This window comes from Leptinotarsa decemlineata, unplaced genomic scaffold, assembly GCF_025532065.1.
Source record: "Leptinotarsa decemlineata unplaced genomic scaffold, Ldec_3_MD MMD2_tig00004307_RagTag_RagTag, whole genome shotgun sequence".
Classification (NCBI taxonomy): Eukaryota; Metazoa; Arthropoda; class Insecta; order Coleoptera; family Chrysomelidae; genus Leptinotarsa; species Leptinotarsa decemlineata.
The window spans coordinates 14,910,706-14,937,076 of NW_027412606.1; the positions used below are offsets into that span (position 1 = coordinate 14,910,706).

Here is a 26,371-nt window from a genome sequence, read left to right on the forward strand (position 1 = left end):
TGCATAAAATGAGCAATATTCAACGAAAGTCATTTTTTGTGGAGGAAAAATCAGTTTTTCATCGACCTTTTTTGGGTATTTGTTACCTTCCACAATCTTTTACGTTTCGGCGGCCAAAAGAAGTTCTTCAACTTCACTTCTTTGACATCTGTCGAAGAAGTGAAGAAATAACCTATCAAAAAAGGGATAACTACGAATATATTCGAATTTTTTATCCATTTCTGAAGACGGAGGCAGATTTTGGTCTCCGAAACGTAAAAGATTGTGGAAGGTAACAAATACCCAAAAAAGGTTGATAAAAATATGAGCAAGTTATTAGAAAAATTATGGAAAACAAACTCTGATGTGGGTCGTCGAAAGCAAAACTTGTAATACAGTTGATGCAGCAATTTTCAGATCTCACATATCCAACTTGAACAACACTATAGACATGAGGAGAGCCTCAGGATTAGATAATTAACACCAGTCTATTTTTGTTATGATTCTGTGAAAGAACAATGCAAGACTACTCTATTATATACCGAAAAAAAAATCATCAACTAGCTAAGCTGATACAGAACCATATGAATTCCTCATAAAAGCAGGGTTCAAAGGGTCAGATTGCAATTTATCTATATTAAAGCACAATCGATAATTTCTACAGCCAACTTTTGTAAAATGTTCATGTCTGCCATACTCTTTTTTATGTTTAGTTAAATATTCGAAACTCTTGTTCACTTTATATGATATTTAGACAAATTTCCTAACTCAACGTTGTTTCTTATAGTATCTATAATTATTCCCCTGTCGATGACGGTGAGAAAATTCACTGATTAACAGGAAAACGTGCATTGAGAGACGGTAAATGACAAATGACACGTAGCCATTGTTTTTTCTCGGATCGAATCGACGAGCAAGTCGATGAACAATTCGAGGACCAATTCGAGGACCAATTCGACGACGAATTCGAGGATCGAATCGAGGACCACACCAAGGGCCAAATCGAGGACTACACCAAGGACCAAATTATCGACTCATACTCCGTCACTATTAACCTCAATTTTTCTGCCACACCCTCATCATCACCCCCATGTGAACGAATACCTCCACTAATACCCTGCAAGGGTTGCTCTTCGCAGAGTTTCACTTCATGACTTAATCTTGACCATCCACCTTGTCATCGAGCTGGTCATCGAGTCTCAATTTGAGTTCCGGTGACGCATTTGATTAGCTTGTATTTTAGTTTTTTGTTATTACGTTCCCACAATTTTGTTGACCACTTACGAGTAATGATAGTCAGTACATTTTGTCCTGAATCACGAAAGATTTATTTTATTTGTTTTTCAAGAACGGGCCGGGCCCACTTTATGCATTTATTGGGATCATTCAAGATATTCGTTTTTACTATTTGCACTCAAAATATCAACATTATCATTGTTGAGCATAGTTATACAAATTCGAAAAATTCAAGACTTTGTTGAGAGATGCTCTTTGGAACTGTTTCTCTTCAGAAATTGGACGTTTTCTTGTATTAAAACGGCAATTTCCAAATATATTTCAAAATATGGCGAAGGCGCAAGTTTTCAAATATATTGGTACCTATATATTTTTTTCAGGTAGCAACTTTTTATAAACTAACATTTTAACTTTTTGATTTCAAATATAACATATCAAAAACCGGCATAACAGATTTGAAAGAAGTTTGTATTTGTTGAACAGAGTGTCAAGATGATCACATTCTATGTTACAAATGAAATTTTATGGTGCTTATTTGCAAACCAACATGAGAAAATTTGTTAACTTCTGGATAATTTGTTGTGTTGATTCTGAAAACAATAATAAACAAGTCGTGTTACCTACCAATTAATTGTATTTCAATATTATATAAAAATAAATTTTACTGACCAAAAGTATAACAAATATTTTCAACTGTTTAAATATATCAAAGTTTCAATATGTATTCTAGTGTTATGACTTTGACAATAATATCAAATGTGATCAGGTTGGTAGTTCTGATAAATCATACAGTTTTCTTCCTGTTAATTTAACCTGTCTGCTTTTCAGTTATCGTTTCATATGAATAAACATGTATGTGGTGACTTAGTGAATGAAACCATCAAAGGAACATTACTGAAAGTTAAAAATACAAAATGATGGTACTCACTTGGTGTTCGCCTCAGGAATGATATCGTCAACTACGACGTAGATCATAGCACCCGCAGCAAATGCAAGGGCGTAAGGGAGAGCAGGTTCAGCTAGGCCCACCGCAATAGCACCCAATACTCCGAATATCGGTTCTACCATTCCACTCAGCTGCCCGTACCTGCAACATAACCAAATCATATCAGAGGAATCACACGTTAGGAATCACACGTTAAAAGGTAAGATCTCGTTAATCCTTAGCTCGCACAAGTTTCGACTTCTGAGGGTTGTCGTTCGTAGGGGTGCGACAGCTGGTTAACGGAAAAACAAATTTTAAACAGATTTTTTTTTAAACAGATATAGGTATTTTTTTTTTATTTTTTCAAGGACAAAACACAACCACTATGGAAAAAACCTTAATGCGCTCAAAGAGCGATGCCTGTGCGAAAGTAGCGACTCACATTGGATTTGAATCGCTGGAGATTGAATCCATTTGGATAAACAAAAGTGCAGTTCTCCAAATAAGAGAGGTGTACTGAGATGAACCTCAAAACGACGAGCAGTCACAGTCCGTCGGGTGTTTCCTATACGTTTGGTGGAATCAAATGTGCCAAGTCACTTGAACACTTTCGTAAAAGTATCCATCAAAGAGAGACACAACTACTCTTCGATTCTCCAGACTATCAAGGTGCAAGTCTCCAATCAGGCGAGTGGCTCTTTTCTGGATAGAATCCACCAGCTTCAAGGTATGTTTAAGGGCGGAGCTCCATACATGGGAACAATACTCCAAAGGAGGTCTGATCTGAGTTTTATAAAGCATTAAAGTTGCTAAAGTGTGTACAGTATTCAGGTACAGAACTGTGTTCCAAGCTTTTGAGAAGCATTCTCTACAATTTCAGTGACATGATTGTGCCAAGACATATTGGTATCCATTTCAACCCCCAACAAACTCATCGAAACAGAAAGAGGAATTTTCTGTCCTGACATCATTATATCCGGTTCGAAGATGCATGGATTTTTGTAACATTGAATTGAACATGGTTAGTTTCACCCCAATTCGAAATCACTTCTAGATCTTTATTAAGATACGCAACCTTCTGCTGCCGGTGAATATGTGCATCCGCAGCCGATATCCTGAAATCCAAATGAAATGACGAGACAAGTGTTCTGCCGCCATCAGAGCAATATATTGGATTCTTCGTTTTTTACAATAAGTCGTTGATATGCAATAAAAAGAGGGTTTGAGACAATATGGCTCCCTGAGGAACACCAGCGTTGATGGTAAAAGTATTCGAGAGATATCCATCGACGGCCACTTGCAGGAAACTTACTTGAAAGTAAGTTTCCTGCAAGTGGCTGGAAAGCCATACATAAAAATGATCAGACAAGCTACAGCATTGAAGTTTGGAAAGCAAACCCCTCATGTCATACACGGTCAAGGGCCTTAGAAATATCAAGCGCAACAGATCTTGACCCACCATGTTTCTCGATTACGTTATTCCAAATATGGGGGGACTTAAGATAGAAGATCACCTGTTGATCTTTGTTTCCAAAAGTCATACTGATAATCGATAAGGGTGGTAAAGCCTTCCAAATATTTAAGCATATGGTGATTTACGGTGGTTTCCTCCATGATTTTTTGATATCACTGATAGCAAAGCGACTACTCTATAGTTATTTGGAAGATTTTTCTTACCCTTTTACGGAATAGGGTGAACGCGAGCAATCTTTCAAAAAGAAGGAAAAATCCCTTTCTTGTAAGACAGGTTGAAAAGTCTGCAAAACTGGTGCGAGTTCATTTGCGCACTTTTCAAGTACGATGACGGGAACTTCATCAGGATCGGACACCTTGTTGACATTGAGCTGTTTCAGAATTCGCCTGACTAGATGTTGTCGAATAGTAATTTCCGGCATTGTGGATTCCAGCGTTGGAATATTGGGTGGTACCTTTCCTGTGGAGTGGGACGTAAATTATTCAGATAGTTGATTTACTTTTTCTATGGCTGTTGTTGCAATTGAACTATCCGCTTGTCTTAGTGGTGGAATTGTGGATTCTGTAAAGTTTTGATCAACATCTTTAGCTACCAGTTTAGCTTTAGCCAGCAGTTTATCCCTAATTCTCTGATTGTGAAGTTCTTTGCTTTCATTTATCCTAAGTATGCATCTGTTGCGAGCATCAACAAACCTAGATCGGTTTCCGTCACTGGGATTTTTGCGCCAATTCCGATAGTCGAGATTTTCAGAAGCGACAGCTTGCTGGCAATTTTTGTTAAAACCAAGGTTAGCCGTTGAAAATTCGTTTCATTGAAAAAGGAATGTATACATCCATAGATGTTGGAATAACTTACTCTGTAGCAACAATAAACTCGCTTCGTTCGGATCAATCTGGACTGTATTGAAAAACATAATCAAAAAATTGATTATACATTTCAATCAACTTCATTGAAAAATCAGAGGTCAAAACAATGCCGATCTTTTCTCTTTCTTTTTCCATGTTGAAAATATCGTTAAAGCTATCTAGAAGTAATCCACATGTCCTTTATACATTCACCCCCAATATAATCCAATTGATGTCTGGCCAAATTCAAGTGAAGTTTGAGATGATTTTTCTAGAGAGGTTGGTTTATTATTTGATATTTGTACGTTGATGATTCGAAGATGGATGAATGAGTTAATGTGGATGTCACAAATCTAAGAAAATTTTAGTGCTCTTTCTTTTTCGTGACAAAAGTTATTTCATCGCTTGGCAACATCTAATAAAGTCTAAAGTTCTGGAATTATGTTTTCATGTATAGACCTCAATACCTAAATTTCTCAACTCCATATATTGTGTAACACTCTCAAGATGAAGACACCTTTGTATTTCATTGACTTTTGAAAGCAGAGATTTGATTTTTGGTATAGGCATATACCTACATGAGCCGCACTTTTCGTAATACATAGCCCGAGTGACAACCTTAAACCCAGCCTACTGCGATCCCGCAAATTTAGCTTGGCATTGGAGACACTGAAATAAGTTATTTGAAAGCTGCCCAGAAATCGATTTTCACCCACATAACATTCGAAATTTGAGTTTTTTTCAATTCTCATTGTCCGATTTTCAATTAATGGTTCCGCACTGCAAAAAATGTGAGTAAAATTTCGTGATGCATTCTGTAAATTTCACGGTATATATTAAGGAATCATTATTTTTCGTGATGTTTAACGCATAAATCCTAAAGCCCAGTATTATTTCTAGTTTGATATGGTAAGTTTACATATGCTATGTACTTTTCACAAATTATTCTTCAATTTTGCATGTTCTATTTGGTAAAAATATTGATTCGATATTTATCCTGGAAAAAGTCATAGTACTTTACTAAGTTTCCGTTTATAATATTGTATTATGTTAACACACTTTATTAGTTCTGTAGTAGTACATTGTAAATAACCAGTAAATATTTTGTAATTATTTATTTCCAACATCAATACAGGAATTTTCAACGCTTGACTTCTTCAACGTAAAAATATAAATCTTAATAAAAGTCATTACTAATCGTGTAATATTGAAGAATTTGTTGTGGAGAATTCCATAATAAACTCGGAAAAAAGTCGTTATTCTAGTGCGCGCGCATCCCCCATTTGCCAGGCCACACTCGATTTTTGATTATAATGGTCAGCAGTTACGTTGCGGTTGTTGCGTATAGGTTAGAATTTGAGAATTTATCATAAAGTTTGTTGCTAGTTATTGATTTCATCGAATGTCTCAGTAAGTACATATATTTTGTTTATATGAAAACAACAAAGATGTTCAAATGTAATTTGTGTACATTCCATTGTCACACTATCAGAAAATATTATGATATTCACTATTATGTTCATAGAAATTGACCAAGTGTTGAATTTATTTGTCGCCGAAATGGCTGTGGGGTCATTTTAAAATCGTATACAGGTTACAGGCAACATGTATTCAGGTCACATAATTATAAGGAAAGTAGTAGTGTTGGAATTCGAGAGGGAAATTCACACAATAATAATAATTGTAATGTTGCTGGTTGTAATTTTGCTACATTGAACAAAAAACATTCATTTCTCCATTTATACAGTCATTTCAAAGAACCTAATGTTAGAGTAAGCTGTCCTCTTTCTGTAATATGTAATATAAATACGATTTTTTCTAATATCAGAAGCTTCAGATCACATGTTTTCCGTAATTATAGGAATCGAAACAACCGTTTTCAGCATTGATTCACAAATTGAAAGAAGTGATATAAATCAGACTGATATACAAGAAGTGCCGGCACCTACTAATAACTCAGAAGACTTAAATTGCTCCAGAGTTGAAATTGAAAAATTAGGAGTGCAGTTGCTGGCGAACATGTATGTCATATTACAGAGTAAATGAGTATTACAGGTAAGATGAGTTTTCATTTTTTCTTGGCTCCAATTCATTCTCAACCATTATACCACAAAGAACATTTTGTACTCCCTCTACAACCCAGATTTCTCGTTGTCTATTTCTAATGACCTTCAGAAGTTTATATCACCAATTTAATCTTTACTTTTCTTTTATTTATTGTTATATCGGTATATAGTATGGGGTTGAAATTTCCATGATAGTATACTTTCTGGGAACGAAGACTATTGACCTTCTACTTCTTCAATAACAAACAGAAGATAGGAACCTCCAAATGAAAAAAGAAAAATTATAATTGAAAATAATGAATTGAACTCTTCATTAGGATGTGTAATTCATACATACGATAGATATTCACATACAAAAAACCAGGAGAAGAAGTCCATCCGAAACAATTATGTTTAATTGAACATTCAATTATACGAAAATCACCTTTCCTTCTAGTCAGCTTCTACTAGACACAAAGCCAAAAAAAAATCATTCAAAACAACCGCCTTCAAAGAAAGAAATATCTCCGAAAAATACTTCCCTTTTCATACACACACTGTACATTCATACTCTTCAACTACTCAATCATCAGCCCTTATAAAATCCTAAAAATAGTTCTCGACATTACTCTTTAAGAAAATAAAGTTCTATTTCAGTACATACATATCATTATTCATATAATTATTCATGAGAAACCTATTTATTTTTTCATTTAAGGTGATGCACAAGAAAATGAAATCTTCTTTGCTTTTGTGGAAAGAGAGAACATTGATTTGCAAGGATATGAAACATTTATGGAAGTTCTAAAAGTTGCGTTTTCATTATATTTCATTCTTGATTTGAAATATCCTCCAAAATTCCAAGCAACCTTCGAGCTCCTACAGAGGATGTATCTCAAAATTCATCCTGATGCTGGTTCCAAGAGTAGAGGAAAGGTTACTTAGACAAAGAAGAAAGTTTTGAATTATATGTTATAATTATATATTATATATTATTATATTCATTGCAAATAAAATGAAGATCTAGAAACTATGTCTACTTACTGAAAAGCAATTAATTGTAAAATTATCATCTTTATGTACCAAGTGAATGAAAAAAATAATAATAATTTGAGGAATTCGAACTTAGGATCAAAATTTATAGCCAATTCAAAATGTAATATAAACTTTCGATAATATATGGTTGTTAGTATATAAATTTATACAAGAATAAATTTATCTTTTAGTATTTTTCAAGCAACATTAATAAATGGAATTGAAATCTTTCTTGTGATACATAAAAATGATAATTGAATGGCTATTTGCTATTAACACTAGAATCGTATCATCTTTTGTTGACAATCTTGAAAATTAATTTTTATAATTAAGCCCATTTACTAGTACGGTAGTTACAATTTTTAGTTTCGAATTCTTATTAGATATGTCAACAAATTAAATAACTGGTTCTTCCCTTGAATACATTTTCAGTTCCCCTTTTTATAGCATTTAATATTTGTAACATTATTGTGTTAGTTTTTATCGTTCCTTACATTATTCAGTTCAAAAATGAGTACCTATTTATTTTTATTTGTTTATTTGAAATATTTATTTTACTTTGTTTTAATAAATATTTTTATAATGGTTTTGGATTTTAATATGTAATAACCATGAAATACCTTGTAGTTTTACAACAAAAACGTAATAATACCTTGTAATTCTACATTCTAAAATTACCATGTATTTTTACATATGCCTACCCTATGTATAATGGAAATTTACAAAGGAATTCGAAATTTCGCATGGTAAAGATACAGTTCCCATATTGTATTATTACTCATGTTCAGAAAAAAAATCCAATTCGAGTAATGTACAATTATATGAAGGGTATAGTAAGATTACAGATTTGATGGTAAAACCATGCTATTATTACTGAAAATTTTCACAATATATCGTTTATAATAACCTTATTTGTGGTGTAATTTCAAATTGCAAATCTTTTTTACTGTGAAATTTTACTAAATAAATTGTGTGACTTTTACATTTTCTATACTGAAAAAAAATTACGTAATTAGTATCGTTATATGATTACATAATAGATTGTGGTAATAAATTAATAATAATAATAATAGTAATAATAACATTATCATTTTATCAAATGTAAGTTAATCGAATTCAGTCTCCTTTACTAGCCTGTCTCCAATTTTTTATATTTCCTGTTGAATATGATTGGTTGCGAATTTGTCTACCTTTGGATAAAAAATCGTCATTCTCAATGTTTCAAAGCAGTCTCATGTTTTTTTTTATTGTTTCAACAGTTTTCAATTTGGACTAGAGTGTCATGGAAACAAATGAACTATTTATACCCCAAATGTCAGTTCGAATGCATCAAAAACAGTTATTTGGTGATGGTGCTCGAAGTAACAGCAAAAATTCAACAAAATTCAACGGAATTCAACAGAAGACATCCGAAACGAAATCGTATTCGCTATGGATCGGCAGCCTCCGTGAAAAAACTTTTTAATCAAACCAGAAGTGTATCAAAGAATCATCCAGCTATTGAGACAATCCACATCAAAATCGAAAGTACCATGATGATGATAATTTTTTAGCTTCAATTCGTGCCAATCTCCAAATCAGTTTGTGTGAAAGGTTTGAGCAATTAAATTAGAAAGAAAGTGACGAATATAAACGATTAGATTACTGCTACTGGGTCCAAAGAAATTTTTCAAATGATAGAAATTTACTAAAAAAAATGTTTACTGATGAGGCTACGTCCACTACCAATGGATTAATGTCTGCTTGAAATTGCAGATGATACTGGTCCACTAAAAATCTACACTGGGTTATAAACTGTAAGCATCAATACTCTCGAAAAGTTAATGTATGTGTGATATTTTATGCGACATAATAATTGGACCGTTTTTTTTTCAGTAATACCATTAACGCTGAATGACTATTTAATTTATTTTTGATAATGAATTATGGGACATCATTGAAAATCCAGCCCTCAATGAGCAACAAAAGATATACTTTCAGCTGGACGGAGCTTTCGTTCATAATTCTTGTATGTGTATAATTCTTTCAGCTTGGTGGGAATTTAGGTAGCTTCGAATGTCTAAATTGACCGGACTATTAACTAATGTTTTCTCAATAATAACAACACTACCGATTGCAGAGCATCGTAGATAAGATATTGAGATGAGTATCTTTTCTTTTTTATAGAAATGGCGGTTATTTTCAGAGATTTTCTGATTTTTGCACACCTCAGATTTTCAAGTTTATGATATGCAAACCTAGCGAATTGATGAAAACAATATTTTTCACGTAGCAGAATATTCTAATCATGTTCTGATATAGAATTCTTTTTTTAGGCGGTTCTTAATTTTTAATTTCTTCGACCAATTTTTCTAATAACTTATTTCACTACATGAAAATATATATTTGTCTTTGTATCGGTTGATGGTATAAAACAAATATATATGAGGGGCGGTGTTGGAGTAACGCGAACTCCCAATATTTTCTCTTTGGTATGCCATCTCCACGCTGGCATGGACCGGGTTCAGATGAACGGAGCGCGACGGCGACTTAACAGATGCCGCTGACCGCATTCCTATCTTTTTCATCTAATGTATGCACTCGGAAAGCAGACTTCGTACACTGTATGTACAATTAGAAGTGCTGTTCGAGCGTATAATGAAATCTTGAATCAATTTGTGGATATTCGTTGAGGAATGCGATGACCGTGTATTGATTTTTGTTTAACTTCAAGTGAATAACTAAAGGATATTGTTCTTCTAGTGGTCTGCTAGAGATGAATGTAATATTTTCTGTGAGCGAGAGAACACTCGAGTTTCTTAATGTTCTCAAGATTAAGAAAATCATTTTTGACAAATTAAATACTATACTTGTTTAACAACTACCTCAGAATCATTCTTTATGAAGGTATTCAAGAATTTTATTTATTACTCCAATTTTAAAAGATGGTGAAATTGAACATTTGGGAACTAGGTACCAACAAATAATATTATTTACGAATAACAACGATATTTATTTTCAGTGTCGTTGCTAGTGGCTAGCTTCTTCAGAGGTTTAACCATCATGGCTTGCTGTCCGATGACTACCTTCTAGGCTTCGTAAAGCGTATTTATGCCTTGTCAGGTAATCAGTTGTATTCGTACCTGAATTTGTACCTGTATTCGCACCTGCACTTGAACCTGGAACATTAACAATCTCGCTGCCTGTTGTCCTGTTCGTTATTCTCGAATTCCTTAAAATAGGGTTCCATATTTGATTGAGGTTCACCGCTTTTTCTTTTCTGTTAAAATTATCTGTGTGTTTGTGGATCTCTATTGCCTCCCGTACCAGTCAGCTGTGGTATCCCTGGTTGGAGGCAATTAGTTCTGTGTTCTCAAACAAAATTCTGTGGTCTCCTTCACTCAGTGCGTGTTCTGCCACAGCTGACTTGTCTGTTTAGCCTAGTCTGCAATTCCTTTTATGCTCTTTTAGTCTTGTTCCCATGGATCGTTTGGTGGTTCCGATATATACCTTTCCACAAGTGCACAGAATGCGATAGACCCCTGCTGCTGATGATGGGTCTCTTTTGTCTTTAGCCGACCTGAGGCTTTGTTGTATCTTCCTCGTGGGTTTGAAGACTGTTTCGATGTCGTGTTTGCCCAATAGTTTTCCAATTCTATCCGTGACCCAGGGACAAACGGTAGATATGCGCGTGCAACCATCTGATCCTTTTTCGCTTTCTGAACCGTGGTGCTCTTCGGTCTCATGGCTCTTCTGGTCTCGGAGGCACTGTATCCATTCGCTCTCAAGGTCACTTCCAGGTATTTCAGTTCAATCTCCAGATGTTCTGGTTCACATATTATCCGAGCCCGTTCCGTTAGAGTGGAGATAACTCCTCTCTTTTGGCTAGGATGGTGGTTCGATAGTGCGTGCAAGTATCTATCTGTGTGTGTGGGTTTTCGATACACTTTGTGGGTTAGTCTGGTACCACATCGTTCTACAAGTACATCTAGGAAAGCTATCCGTTGGTCTTGCTCAATCTCCATGGTGAATTCTATGCTCGGGTGTTGGGCGTTCAAGTGGTTTAGGAAACGGTTCAGGGTATCTCTTCCATGTTTCCAGGTGACGAAGGTGTCATCCACGTAACGTAGCCATAAGGTTGGCTTCAATTCAAAAGTGTCTATCGCCTTCCCTTCAAACCGTTCCATGAAATAATTAGCTATCACTGGGCTAAGTGGACTCCCCATTGTGGAAAGATATATATCGGAACCACCAAACGATCCATGGGAACAAGGCTAAAAGAGCATAAAAGGAACTGCAGACTAGGCCAAACAGACAAGTCAGCTGTGGCAGAACACGCACTAAGTGAAGGAGACCACAGAATTCTGTTTGAGAACACAGAACTAATTGCCCCCAACCAGGGATACCATAGCCGACTGGTACGGGAGGCAATAGAGATCCACAAACACACGGATCATTTCAACAGAAAAGAAGAAGTGGTGAACCTTAATCAAATATGGAACCCCATTTTAAGGAATTCGAGAATAACGAACAGGACAACAGGCAGCAAGATTGTTAATGTTCCAGGTTCAAGTGCAGGTACGAATGAATACAGGTACAAATTCAGGTACAAATACAGGTACAAATACAACTGAATACCTGACAAGGCATAATTACGCTTTACGAAGCTTAAAAGGTAGTCATCGGACAGCAAGCCATGATGGTTAAACCTCTGAAGAAGCTAGCCACTCGTGCCAGCGAAACGTCAGAAAGAAATTCCAAAAATACACGGCTTTCAAACTCAAAAAGCAACGACACTGAAAACCTCAGCCGTGAAAGTCTAAACCATTTTGTCGATATTTATTTTGTTTGAACTTAACAACAAATAAATAATAATTGCGCAACGAAACTTTCCCTCAGTTATCTCAATGGTGCGATTTTGTTCAATCATTTTCATAAAAGAGGACGTATGGTTCTCCACTCACAAGTGATTTTGGTGAAATTGGTGACACGTGTGAATCATTGTATTTGTGCCACGCGTCAGTATACGGGTATCTGCAGTATGCTGTATAATGTCCTCTGTAAGTAGTCCCACTGTGATTAAAAAGAACATATAGATTATAACAAAAAGTAACCACATTTTCTGCTGCAAAATTGTCCATATCCAATCCTTCTAGAGGAAATTTGATGACATCATTCAATTTATCTCTAAACCTTTTCATTGGAGAGAATATTTTTAAATGAATTACTAAAATATGGGAAAACTTGTGGATTGATAGGGACTTTGTGCATTTTCTCCTTTCCTTGCATTTCGAACACGTCGGTTTTTCATTTCCATTCAAAGTTTCTTCTCTTGTAAAGGAATCCAAGCGTAACCACAAACTCAATTGGTCGGTTCTTTGTGGTATGGCGAGAGATAAATCCCAGAAAGGATCAAAGGTTTCTGATGAGTGTCCACAGTGTGTGCATTTCATCGCGGATTTCAATTGACCAATGAAATTATCTACAATCTTAGAGTTATGCATACCCAAATATGTGAGCTATGACTCTGGTGCATTTTCGCTGTCGCTCAATTTTTCGACAATCTCGGTTAAGATTGGTTTCTCATTAATTATATTAACGTCTTCATGTAAACCTTCTAACAGATAACGAAGAAAATCCTGAGATGGAAATTACCCATGAATCGAGAAGCAAAATTTTAAATCTGAAATTTTAAGAGGGCTGTATTTACTACTCTCTCAAATTTCAGCAAGTTTTGGAATAAGAAGGTTATGGTCGACTTTATCAAATGCCTTACTGAAGTCAGTATACAGTGAGTCCACCTGTGCTCGATTGTCTAATGCAGTTGAAATGACCAGACCAGACCAGAGGCACACTTTTTAACGAAGTATGTAGGGTAATCATCGATCCCAGCACCCTTATTCAGATCAAGTGACTTCATTTTCTCTAATATGATTTCTGGAGTGAACTCTATTGAATTTAACAGATTATTATTGCTGAACTGAAGAGGAACATGATATGTTTGCTGATAGGTCGCATATACTTTTACCGGTTTCAGCAAAACAATGGTTAGATAATACTTATGCTAATCAATGGAATGGAATGAGAAGTCCTATTGAATGGCCTCCTAGTTCCCCGGACCTATCTCCTCTTAATTTCTTCGTCTGAAGAAAATTCAAATCCAAGATAGAGTGGATGTAAACATTGACATGCCCTACGCACGTGATATTGAAAATCCCAAAAATTGGCCAAGGTCGTATTCAGAACAAACATCTTGTTGATCGCAAATGCTATATCATACTTAGGAAAACTTTTTTATTATAACGAGTGAAATGCACAAGTTTTGCAGTTTAACGGGAAAAATGCAGATAATATGTGTAATATAAAAAGATTTTCATTGGATTTTCCACAGCGCACTCGAGCATTTTATGAAAAGAGACGTAATTATTTCTTTATTGATAATTTTTATTTTATGCAAAATCAAAAGGAATATTAATCAAAATTATTCAACTGGATGAATTCGTCTCTTCATTAGTAGTGTCATCCTCACCAATCTGAATTATCAGTGGCTTGATTTGTGCCTCTATTATGTTATCAAGCTCCCACATCTTTGTCTCGACTTCTGATATCACATGCCGAACACACTTCTCCCATTTCTCCGCTGTGACTCTTTTCAAAGCCTCATCAAAAAGTACTTTGAGATCTGCAAATTTGAACGTGGTGTTATGCTGAGCTACAAAATTCTTCACATCCGCCCATATTAACTCGATGGGATTGAGCTCGCAGTGGTATGGAGGCAGGCGAAGGACAATTTTGTTTTGGCCTGCTGCCATCTCATCCACTATATATTTTTGGTATTCAAGCTTGCGTTCCTTAACAATTTTTAGTAGCTGTACTCTTAGCATTGAGTCTTCAAAGCTAATATTCTTTGATCGCAGCCAATTTTAGATTTCAACCTTTCATTGAAGACGTTGTCGGAATCTTCTCTAACCGTCGCGAATGATAAGGTGCATTGTCCATTACAATCACAGCATTATCCTCCAGATGGTGTAGAACTTTGGAAAACCACTGTTCAAAAGATTCACCGTTCATTTTTTCGTGATAATCTCCAGTTTTCTTCGACTCGAAACACCACAGCCCTTCAGCAACAAACCCATTCTCATTGCCGATGTGACAAATAATAAGCTGTTTTCCTATACCTAAAATTATGAAGAGGTATGTAAGTAAATAAAACAAATACGAGGGTTACTTTTTATATATTGAGATTGAGGCAGGTCTTAATATAAATATAAGTTTACCTGATGGATTTGTTAATCCGGTGGATAGTCCATCTAGAAAGGCCCTCCTAGATGAGGTCACAGTTTCATCGACCCATACTTTAGGGGTAGTATGACTTTATGGAATGTTGACCGCTTAAAACTTGGCAATGAAACATCTTCATTTATTTCTGTGAGTACTTTGTCTATCGTGGGTATTTCATTTGTGAAAAAGTACTCATGTACTTTCCTCCTGATTGCATGTTTATCAGCATCATCTATTGATTTTTTAATGGTTTGACGATTTTGATTTGTATTCGGTTTGTAAAATGTATGATTTTGTTTATATTTCCGTAAAACATTGTAAATCGAAGCGCAACACACTCCAATTTCATCGAAAACTTTCGATACGACTTCGTCGACAGTCGATGTCTCAATTTTTTCCATCTCTTTCTTGAACACATTTAAAATCACTTCTTTCATCTCAACACTCAAATGTCTTTTTTTGGATCATTTCCTGGCTGGATTCAGAGGATAGCTCACAGTGTCATCAGCAGTGTATGTACTGGACATCTTGGAAAACAATTTTAAACAATATACTATGACGCACGCCACACAAATACGCAAACGACTGATTACAACCCTGTGCTGGTACCGAACTCGTACCAAGAAGGCGAATTCACCAATGAACGCTGCCCTTTCCATCTGACACTGGGCGATCACGTGAACATCACGCTTCGGTTTTGTTTTGTTTTACTCTATCTTGGATTTGGATAGACTTTAGAGCCACCTAATATCTGTTGTTTTCAAGATGAAACAGAAGTAACTGAACAACAGAAATAAATAGTAATCCAAGAATGCCGAGCTATTTCCAGAGAAACATTTGCCAATGTACGTCAAGAGTTTAAAAATAGACTGTTTTATTGCCTTGAAAAAAAAATTGCAATCATTTTGAACATTTCTTAAATCAATAATAGAAAATAGAATTTCAATTTAAATTAATAATGTTTTATTAAATAAACCAAAAACTACTACATAGAAAGTAGCTTTGTAGAGTACCATTGAAGAGCATTTCTTCAGTGCGTTTAGATAAGGTATCACAAAATTGGAGGTATCCATTATTAAGTAAGCTTTTGTTTCCCCCTCCCTATAATGGAAGTCGTATTCAGCGAATTCTTATATTTCATTTGGTTGCTCAGATATAGATAGCCATTGGAAGTTTTTCAAATTGTCGCCCTCTATGGTGTTCATTAATGAATATTCGAAATAATCGTTTGAAACTACACATAACTGAATTTTCAAAATGATTCTTCGAAACATTCTGCCTATATTTTGTTGAGACCTGAAAAATTTGAATAGTTTTACCTCTTTTTAACTTTCCAAAGAAAAACCATTGGCAGATAACGAAAAAACGAAAATTGAATGTATTATTACTTTAAACGATACAAAAAACTGTGAAATGAAAATATACGTAGGTATTTTCGTTACAAACCAGTTCAAAATATCAGAGCAGGGAACTTACCGAAAAAAGTAGCGTTGCAATTTTGTCAAAGATATCCGTGGACGAGTCAAAATGTTCCAAAAACGGAATGTTAAATTGACATCACAGTCATTTTTGTTCTCTCGAAGATATTAAAAACAGTTCTATCTTTTTTGCATGATCAAATTTTGTCATTTTAGTTTAATGAAAATAGTAGATAAAAGAACATTGAGACTAGTTTCCACAAACCGAAAGGGGGAGAACTTTCTATCAAAATGGTGAGGCTTCACCTATTTGACAGATCCCATTATCAACTTTTTCATATTTGTGAATCTAGAGGAATTCCTAATTACGAATCCTAATATCCTATACCCTCTATTGATTATTGTATTCACATGATAATTGAAATTGAGTTCTCTGTCAAAGTAAACACCTAGGTCTTTCACAACATTTCTATCAGCCAAAATATTATTGTTAATAGTGTATTCGAAATGATTTTTTTTTCTTGCAAAAGGCACTAAGAAACATTTTCCTATATTTAGCGTCTCACGGAAGGAACGGAGTCATGGATTGAAAGATGAGAGATATGAGGTTAGCTTCAGGAGACACATTGTTTTTCATCAACATATTTTCAGGAAGACAGTCTATGAACAAACAGATGGCACCACAATTGAAAATCCGTTATAGTCTGGGTGCCCGGCGACATAAGGTATCCAAGATGAATAACCAGCTGTAAATTTGTGTGTGGCTTCATCAAGTGTAGTCCGACAAGATAGTCTCGGCGTTTTTTACGAAGTGGGGGCGTTTACTCATAATTTCGTTCTAAAGTTGCACACCCGCAAAATTTTTAAAATTTATGCATAACGCACTTTCGAAGAAAGTATTTGAAAGTAAAATGCACAAAAATGAATTTGTCCGACAAAAATTTTGGGCCGTTGAGGCTGTCCACCAACTCAAACATGTCAAAATTTTACGTTTAAAAACTTTATGGATAACCACCTGATTTTTTCAGGATTGGTTATCTGACACATGCGAAATGCAAATATCGATTTGTCCGACAAAAAAAATTGCCGATTTTTCAGTCCGACGCGTGAAAATTGTCGATATAATTAAGACAAAAAATTTATGAATAACATTTTTTATTTATTTTTTTTTTCATTTTCAAATGAAGTATACAATACAATGGATCACTTGTCCGACAGAAAAGTGAGTCCTTTTTCCTGCAAAATGAGGAAATTGTGTGTACATAGTGGTTATCTGAGGATTATTGGTCGATTCGTATTTGTGAATATACGGACACTCAAATTATAAATAACCAGCTGATTTTTTGACAATTGTTTCATCATAATATGTAGAGTGTAATTATTGAATTGTCCGATAAGATGCGTGCTCCAATTTTCCAGTCCGACGTATGGAAATTATCGGTTTCATTAAGCCTCAGCATTAAAGAGTGGATTATTTTCTTCTCATTATTTACTTCATAACCAATTTAGAATGTATGTCATTAATATGTTTCATAATTTTGTAAGAATGTTCTCGCAAAAACTTATCGTAGGTGAACGATCGAAATTTGAAATATTTTGAAAGAAGACGAAGTCTTGTTTTCAAGTATTGGGGAGAGTATTGCTATTTGTAAAGGCACGGCAACAGAAACGGAGATGTAGATACGTTCTCCCCTTCTTACCTGAGCCGTGTTACTTTCGCATTTCAAACCTCTAACTCTAATGATGTTAATGAAGGACGCCTGGAACTATTTGATAAGGCAGTTTGCAACAAAAGTACTGGTGAGAGGATATTCAAGCAATTGAGAGGTTTCGATGCTGCAAATATACCGCCGACAAAGGAGGAACTATTGCAGCAGATAAAAAGAACCATATATTTGTCGAATATTTGGCTGAATGCTCACGTGAGATCTCCCACGAATTTAAATCCTGAAAAGTGTGGGTGGACATTAATCAATGGCAGATACCATCATGATTGGTATGATGGGCCTCAAAGTCCTTCATTTGAAGAGATTGCATCGAATATTGAAGGTAGCAATCAATTATGATATCGATAATGCAGAAATAATGTTCCTTTCAATAATTAGAAATTTATTTTTTCAGATTCAAATAATGGAGACGATGATGATGATGATGATGATATGATGCAATATGAGGGCTATGAATATGATTCTACTTCGAGCGGCGACAAATCTGAGGAAAATTGAGAAAAAATTTTAAGCGTTGAATTTCAATGTTACTATTATTTATAATTAAAATTTATAAATTTACAAAAAATTAAATTAGTAAAAATTTGAAAAATCAATTATTCTTTTCAAATTATAACAATAACATCCATAATAAATTAGAAACATAAAAAAAAATTTATTCCGCTTCTATGAGCCTTATCTATTTTATAATATAATTTATTTAATATTTTGAACATGAGTCGTTTAAACAATTTACATATACCACAACTCATTATATGATCAATGGAATAATTCATGAAATTCGAATATCAATGTTTTCTTGTCGGACTCGAAATTTAGCTCTTCTTAAATGTCGGACAATAGTCCTATCAAATAAGTACTACTCTTAAAAAGGTGAATTCATTTCAGTCCGACAGTTATTCATAAATTTTTTGTCTTATTTATATCGACAATTTTCACGCGTCGGACTGAAGAATCGGCAAATTTTTTTTGTTGGACAAATCGATATTTGCATTTCGCATGTATCAAATAACCAATCCTGAAAAAAACAGGAGGTTATCCATAAATTTTTTAAACGTAAAATTTTGACATGTTTGAGTTGGTGGACAGCCTCAACGGCCCAAAATTTTTGTCGGACAAATTCATTTTTGTGCATTTTACTGATTTTTCTTTCAAATACTTTCTTCGAAAGTGCGTTATGCATAAATTTTAAAAATTTTGCGTGTTATTTTAAAAATAACACCAGCCGTTCAAAATGAAATCTTTTCAATGAAAAAATATGCATTAATATTTCTAGTCTTTGTTGTATGTAGATGATGAGAATTTGTGAATCATTATCTAAGTATAAAAGATAAAAAATCAGTTTTCGTGGAAAACTAAATACAGAAAAGATGCCTTTTCGTACATAGCTGTAAATATGAGACTTCAAACAGAAATTTCAGTTGGCCGATGGATAAAGATTGGGCTGAAGAGGAACGTTTACTGAAATATATAATTGTGGGAATTTTCCAAAGAAATGCAGAAAGCAATCAATTTCAAAATGAACTCTTTATGAAGATGTCAATATCATGCAAAGAAGTAACTTTCAGACACAAACTGGAAGAAAAAAAGGCCTTTCGAAATAACTACTTCCATATGAACATTGAATAACAAGAATAACTTCTATATAAATATTGAATTATACAAAAAACACTCTTTTCTATCCACTTTGTATTCCAAACATGTGTTATTATCAGGATTGCTATACCAAATACAGTATATGAAACACTGTCTTCCTTAAAGGCGGACATCCGATGTTTCGGAATAAGACACTTGCCTTATTGCCTCTTCAGCATCAATACGGATGACACTAATAGATGAATCACTAAATTCATTCATAAAATTACGACCTCATGTCACGAATGCTAAATCTACTCATGTCATCGATGACAGTATGTAATGACATTCATTTTCTCATTTGATTTAATCCCAGCCATAATCTTGTTTAAATCTTGTGGATCATTGATAAGTTGGACAGGGTCATTCAAATTATTTAAAGACAAAAAAAGAAACACATGATGATTAGATTTAATTATGCGAAGGAAGTGAAAAAAAAAAATACATTTTTCGAGTACCTTTCTACCAGCAAAGTGATGGCAGAGATATCCTGATGAACCCACGGGACTTTCAGAAGTTGAGAAGTGATGGGTTGGATTTCTCAATATGGAAAGGGGGGAGAATCATCAAACTGAAAAATTACACTGTAGAATTGTAAATATATTTTCAGTACATTGTATATATCATTCAATAAAAGTGTTGTTGATAATGTTGAATAATGAAAAGTCATGCAAGAAGTTCATAATTTCTTCGTTACTTCGTTACTACAGTTTCGAGGATGACAACAGGCATGCCTTCTGGATTTGGGAATGCTGATCCAAAACATGAAACAAGGCAACGGTTCTTCCCAGAATTGCTAGTTTTATCTGTATGAATGTTATCAATTTCCGGAATTGCTAGTTTTATGTGTATGAAGGTTATCAATAAGTGAATCAGAAACTGCAATTTTGTTTTTACGCATGCGTGGCCACTTAGTTCTCTCTCTTAGTCCAAACCATCATGAACAGAAAAGTATACGCTTTCATAAATATCGAAAGTACACATCATCATGATTCCTGGTATACCTCACGGAGGTTGGCGAAGCCATGTATTCGTTAGCGGCGACCTTGGCAAGGTCGCTCTCAGCCTCATTAGTCGCCCCTCTTTCTATCTGGTCGGCGATGCATGCTCGCATACCGTTCACTTTAACTTCATTTTCCTAATATCGACAATTCTGCTTTAATATTTCTACAGAACTCATGACTTCGAAGTAGATTAGGTACTCCCAATCTCAGGAAAACAGACAAAATTTCAAAAATCTCGATTCAGAGTTCGCAATGAAAAATTGGTTTATTTATTTCTATCCAAAATTGATGGACGTTTATTAAAATTAGAAAAAAAAAATTTGAATGTTTATTTTATTTTATACTATTAAAAATATAGTAACGATACCTCTTTAGATTAACACTTTCATAGATATTCTTAATATTTTGAAATTCAAATTTAATGGAACTTACAGTGCCTCAAATCTCTGTACAGAGGCATATGTTATTTCTCAACTTTAATTTGAAGTAATTTTCTATATATTTGCGTAACAAACGAAATGACTTTCATAGTAGATAAATTCAATGCTTGGTTAAGTTTGACATTTTAATCATTTATTAAGAAAGCTTTCAACACTTAATTTTCCCAAATAAATGATGTAGCTGTGATAATCATATACATTGTCACCAGAATAATCCGCATCATATGGGATTTTTTTATTATTAGATTTAATCTAGATTTGGCTTTGTAAAGTAACCAAGGAAAATAATAGTCACGAGATTCACATTTCTCTACAAAACAATTGGGAATAGGTTTACTTGTGAAAACACTAAGAAAAGTGTTCATGAATGTAAATTTCAGCAGGATGAGATAATTACAATTTTTTTTCTATTTCTATTAAAGTGCACCAATATTTGAAATAGTGAAAATCAGCGTAACCTACACTGAACTTTTAACAATGATATATTCCACACTTATTTCCTTTGAAGTAGTGCAACATTGAATGTATTTTTTATACAAAATCCGAATAAGCTAATACAATTTGATTATATGTGATAAACAGTTTATTTGTTTTTGACATTCAATAGGTCACTTCATAAAATACTAAGTTTAGAAAAGGAATTTTGTGTTTTTCGATAACAATTGATGTGTATCAAGCCAAAAGTTTAATTGAAAAGAGTCAACAATCAAACTTACAAAATTCCCACTCTTCAATCGATAACGAATTTATTTCCGAAAATTACAGATCATGCGACTCACTTGAATACCATTTTTTCTTATTTTTTATCTCGACCAAAGCAGACCTTGATGCCAAAGTAAAATTTTGAGCTTCAATGTTTGTTCACACAATAATAAGTTTGCTTTTCCTACTTTGATACAAACATTGAATTACATGAAAGTAAAAAAAGCGTTCCAAACAACTACTTTAAGTGAAATTTTATATCGTAACTATATCGTGTAGCTTTTTTATGAATGATATCTGATTCAATTCCATAACGAATATTTGGGGTGCGAACTGAAAAGAAACAAGCGATTTTTGTATAATTCAATGTTCATATAAAAGAAGTTGTTTCGAAAGTACTTTCCTTTTCATGTAATTCATTTTTTTATGAAAGTAGTTAATGAATATTATGGGAGTTCTACTCAAACACCAACTCGTTATTTTTAACACCTCGACACGTGTTTCAATCACCAAGTGATCATCTTCAAGAGGAGGTTTAATCTTCGAAAATAAGGACCAACTACTTGGAACTCATACAAACACAGACACATCAAAAATGAAAACGATATCAAGGGAGACAAAAGATTAGAATCGAACGTTTGTCGTTGATCATTTTTTTTTATTTAAACAATATATATATATATATATATATATATATATATATATATATATATATATATGTATGTGCTGTATCCTGCTGTTGCCCATCTTTACACTTGGCTGCACCGCGCTGATGAGGCCAATAGCCAGATTATTTGGCAAACTTCGCAAAATTATTTTATGTTTTGCTCATAACCAAAACTTTTCTTTCGAGATATCCTTGATTTCCTCAAAGATTAATTATTATTCTTTATATTTCATTTATATTTATAGGTATGCTTTTCCAAGCTTTCATTCATATGGTAAACTTTGCATAGACTCACCACAAGCTTTTCCATGTTGAAAATCCAGCAGCTTGAAGGGGCAGACTAACAGCTAGCCCCTCAGGAAAGTTTTGGATACCAATACCAATAGCTAGATTCCTGAAACAAAAAATTATTTTATAGTCTGTTATGATTCGAAATAATGAAAATTAGGATAGTTGAATATTTAGGGACGAAATTTATTGGGAAACAGACCCATCTCTATAATCTGTATCCTTGGCAAAGTTATTGAAATAATTTGAAAAAACCGTTTAAGTTCCTATTTCGAAAATTTCAATATTCTCCATAAACACCAATTTGGTTTTCGTTCAGGTAGATCAACAGTTAACGCTGTCTGTCAAGTTGTCACTGCGATAATAATAGGATTCGAAGAAGGTCTGTTTTAATTTTGTGTGACCTCATGAAAGCTTTTGATTGTATCTCCCATGACCTACTCCTCTATAAACTAGAATTTCATGGAATAAGACGTTCTGCACTTTTTTTGATTCGTTCATATTTGACCGGTAGGAAACAATATGTATCTCCAAAAAGCGGCAAATCGGAAATACAGGAAAATCCATATGGTGTCCCAAATGGGTCGCTCTTGAGATCACTTTTATTTATCATATATATTAATGACCTCTTCATTTACATATACCCTTATGATTTGATGTCATATGCAGATGTTTCCATCTATTTCTCATCACTATCATCATACCACTATCAACAAAATTGAAGATAAAGCTGAAATATCAATTTTATCATCTGAATAACGAGAAATTTCAACAAGAAAATTTGTTTGAGAGTTCGATCATTAGACACATTGTTCGAATACGTGAATGGAATACGTGGTTGACTAAACTTCTATTTTTCAACAATAGGGTTTCATACTGTGAGACCGCAAAGACGGCACCCGATACATCCAACAAACTTGACGCGGTTAGATTCATCAACTACGAATTCTTTTTGATTTCAATGGAATTGCTTCTATTCTAAATATTATTTCGATTCGAATGAAAAATGTCTTATTAAATAAACCAACAAGTTTCGATTAGGACATTGAAATTTCTGAATATTATACATAAACTGCTGGTATTCAATGTGGAGCATTTTTGTCTCATTTTCGTGAGGTTATGTGAATCAGTGAAGAGTGGCAATCCATTTTTCATTTTGGATTCTTGTATCTGTTTATTGTATGGGTGCGTTATATTCGATTTACATATTCATTCGAGTTTTCTCAGAAGAGTTAGGGTCTAGTCACTGTCATAATCATAGTATCAAATTAAACCTGTGACTTTCTGTAAGAGCATTTAATTTTTTAAGGACAAAACAAGCACTACAGGAAAATCATTGAGGCGCTCTAAGAGCGGTGCCTGTGCGAATCGCTGAGGATTAAATCCATTTGGAAAAACGTTCTCAAGAAGTTTATTCCACTCGAGCGCAGTTCTTCAAATGAAAGAATTCTCAAACAGTGAAGTTTGAGGAGTACCAAGTTGAATCTTGAAACGATGAGCACTCAGTCACAGTCCGTCGCTTATTTCTGTTATGTACCGCTCTTGATGGAATCAAATGTGCCAAGTCACTTGAACACTTCCCGTGTATCTATAGAAGAGAGAAAAATCTTAAACCTTTCATCGATGTTCCAGGCTATCAAGGTTGCAAGTGATGTTAGTGTCTCCAATCAGGCGGATGGCTCTTCTCTGGATCGAATCTAGCAGCTTCAGGGTATGCTTACGGGCGGAGCTCCATGCATGAGAACAATTATTATTGGATAGAACTGGCCGATACTTAATGAAAATCTATATTAAAACTCATTAATACAGTTTATTGTATGATTTTCACTATAAAGGGTGTCACAAAAACTTCATAGCGGTTTTCATGAGAACTGTACTCCAAAGAAGGTCTGATCATCAAAAGTTGCTGAGGTGTGTACAGTTTTCTGATTCGGAACAGTGTTTCAAGCTTTTGAGAAGCGGCTTTTGTTATTTCAGCGACATGCAGTTTCAACATTTAGTCACAATCATATTTGATTCCATTGGTCAATGAGTGATTGGGATCTGAGAGTCAAATATGATCCAAGAATAAAGACACCTTTATGTTAATTTCCTGGCTGACAGTGTTATCGCTGTTGATAAGAAGTGTTTTATCGATGTTAAACTCTGTTCTGGTGGCTAAGTCTTCAATTTTTTTTTCATAATTTTATCGTTTTGTAGAATATAATCTAATTTAATAATTATTCAAAGAGAATATTCTGAAGAGGTTATGAAGGGTTTCCTGGTTCATATTTCATATGTTTGTAGATATTATCAGTTCTTCTATTTCATATTCATTTGATGGATGAGTGCTGGAGGAAACGGTTGTGTTCATTGAAAGATGAAGTTCTCAAGTTCTCTTTCCCATTATTTCTATCTAGGAGTTCATGAAAAAAAACAAGAATCTGTACAAACTAGTGTAGGCGATAGGACTGGCAGTTTGATTGTCCTGAAAAGATCAGAGAAAAACAAAATAAGTCCACGAAGCTGTAGTGCTTTCCAGGATCTATAAAAAATAAAAAGTCAGATGGCCTCCAAATAGCAAAAAATTGTTTTAAAAAGGGCCTAGTTGAAAGTGCAAACATACATGATGTGGACGATTTCAGATAAAAAGAGCCGCCATCACATTCCTTATTCCGTTCGAATATTTGAATAACAAAAAACTCAAATAGTCATATTTAAATTATTTTGAATATATGCAAGTTGCGAATATCACTTACACGGATCCGGATTTTAAGCATGATTTGTTTAATAAAGAGATTTTATTGATATCATTCAAAGACGTATGAAAATTCAATTTTAGTTTTTTTCCTAATTGAAGTATAGAAAACAGTTCTGGAAATAAATCGATTCTAACTTCGATTTCCGACTAATAAATGAAGCCCACAATTCGAAGTTTCCCTTCTGCTAGACGAGTAGTATCCGCAGTTATTTTATTAGTTATCATCAAGATTTATAGAGCCATCTCGAAAGACGTGCTAGGGGACCTATTTATGCGGTCAACTTGATTTATGTGTCATACTCATCCAACACAAATCGTTAATTTCGAAAAGATTAAGTGCGTGACGTAACCGACCAGTGTAAATAATGACAGAAAGACAGAGGCGGACAATCATAAAGAAAATAAAACTGAGTATAATCGCTAACTCATTCAACATGAAGACTTCAACTATAATGACTACCCTAGATTCGTTGCTCTACACAACTGTAGAATGGAAAGTCGCAAATGTACAAATTTTTTTGAAGATATTCATTTCTGTCTACGATATTTTGTTTTGAGTGTAGGTTAATTGAATTGAAACGAAAAATATTGAAATCCTGGATAACAGAACACTCAATATTACGTTGAATGTTTTTCTCTATAATTAACTGGAAAAAAATTCGTACTTTGTACGAACTACTTCTTTTGTCACTATTATATATATGATTGACTTTATCCAATTGCTGTTTCAGTGACTGCAAAATATGATTGATGTTCTTCTGTTCGTTGTTCTTTTTGGCAAAGTCCTAGCCTTGCTTTCACTCCATAGAACAGTTTTTAGAACATCACTTCTGAGGGAATTTTTTTTCTCATCTATTTATGTACTTATTTGCTTTTGATTATCTGTTATATATAACCGTTTGTATGTTTTTTATGCGGTGTTTGCTATTCGTTTGTTGATGGTATATGCAT

At 34.1% G+C, this 26,371-nt stretch overlaps 1 protein-coding gene across 3 annotated transcripts in view; it reads right to left on the reverse strand.

The window, feature by feature from the left end:
* LOC111516774 (zinc transporter ZIP11) overlaps window positions 1-26,371 on the reverse strand; it is a 409,569-nt gene that overhangs the window by 59,934 nt on the left and 323,264 nt on the right. For all 3 annotated transcript variants that reach the window (XM_074179057.1, XM_074179056.1, XM_074179058.1), the window contains exons 5-6: window positions 22,688-22,786; window positions 2,144-2,302 (exon numbers count right to left, since the gene is read on the reverse strand). In XM_074179057.1, the coding sequence (XP_074035158.1) occupies window positions 2,144-2,302; window positions 22,688-22,786 (258 nt within the window). The remainder of the gene's footprint in view (window positions 1-2,143; window positions 2,303-22,687; window positions 22,787-26,371) is intronic.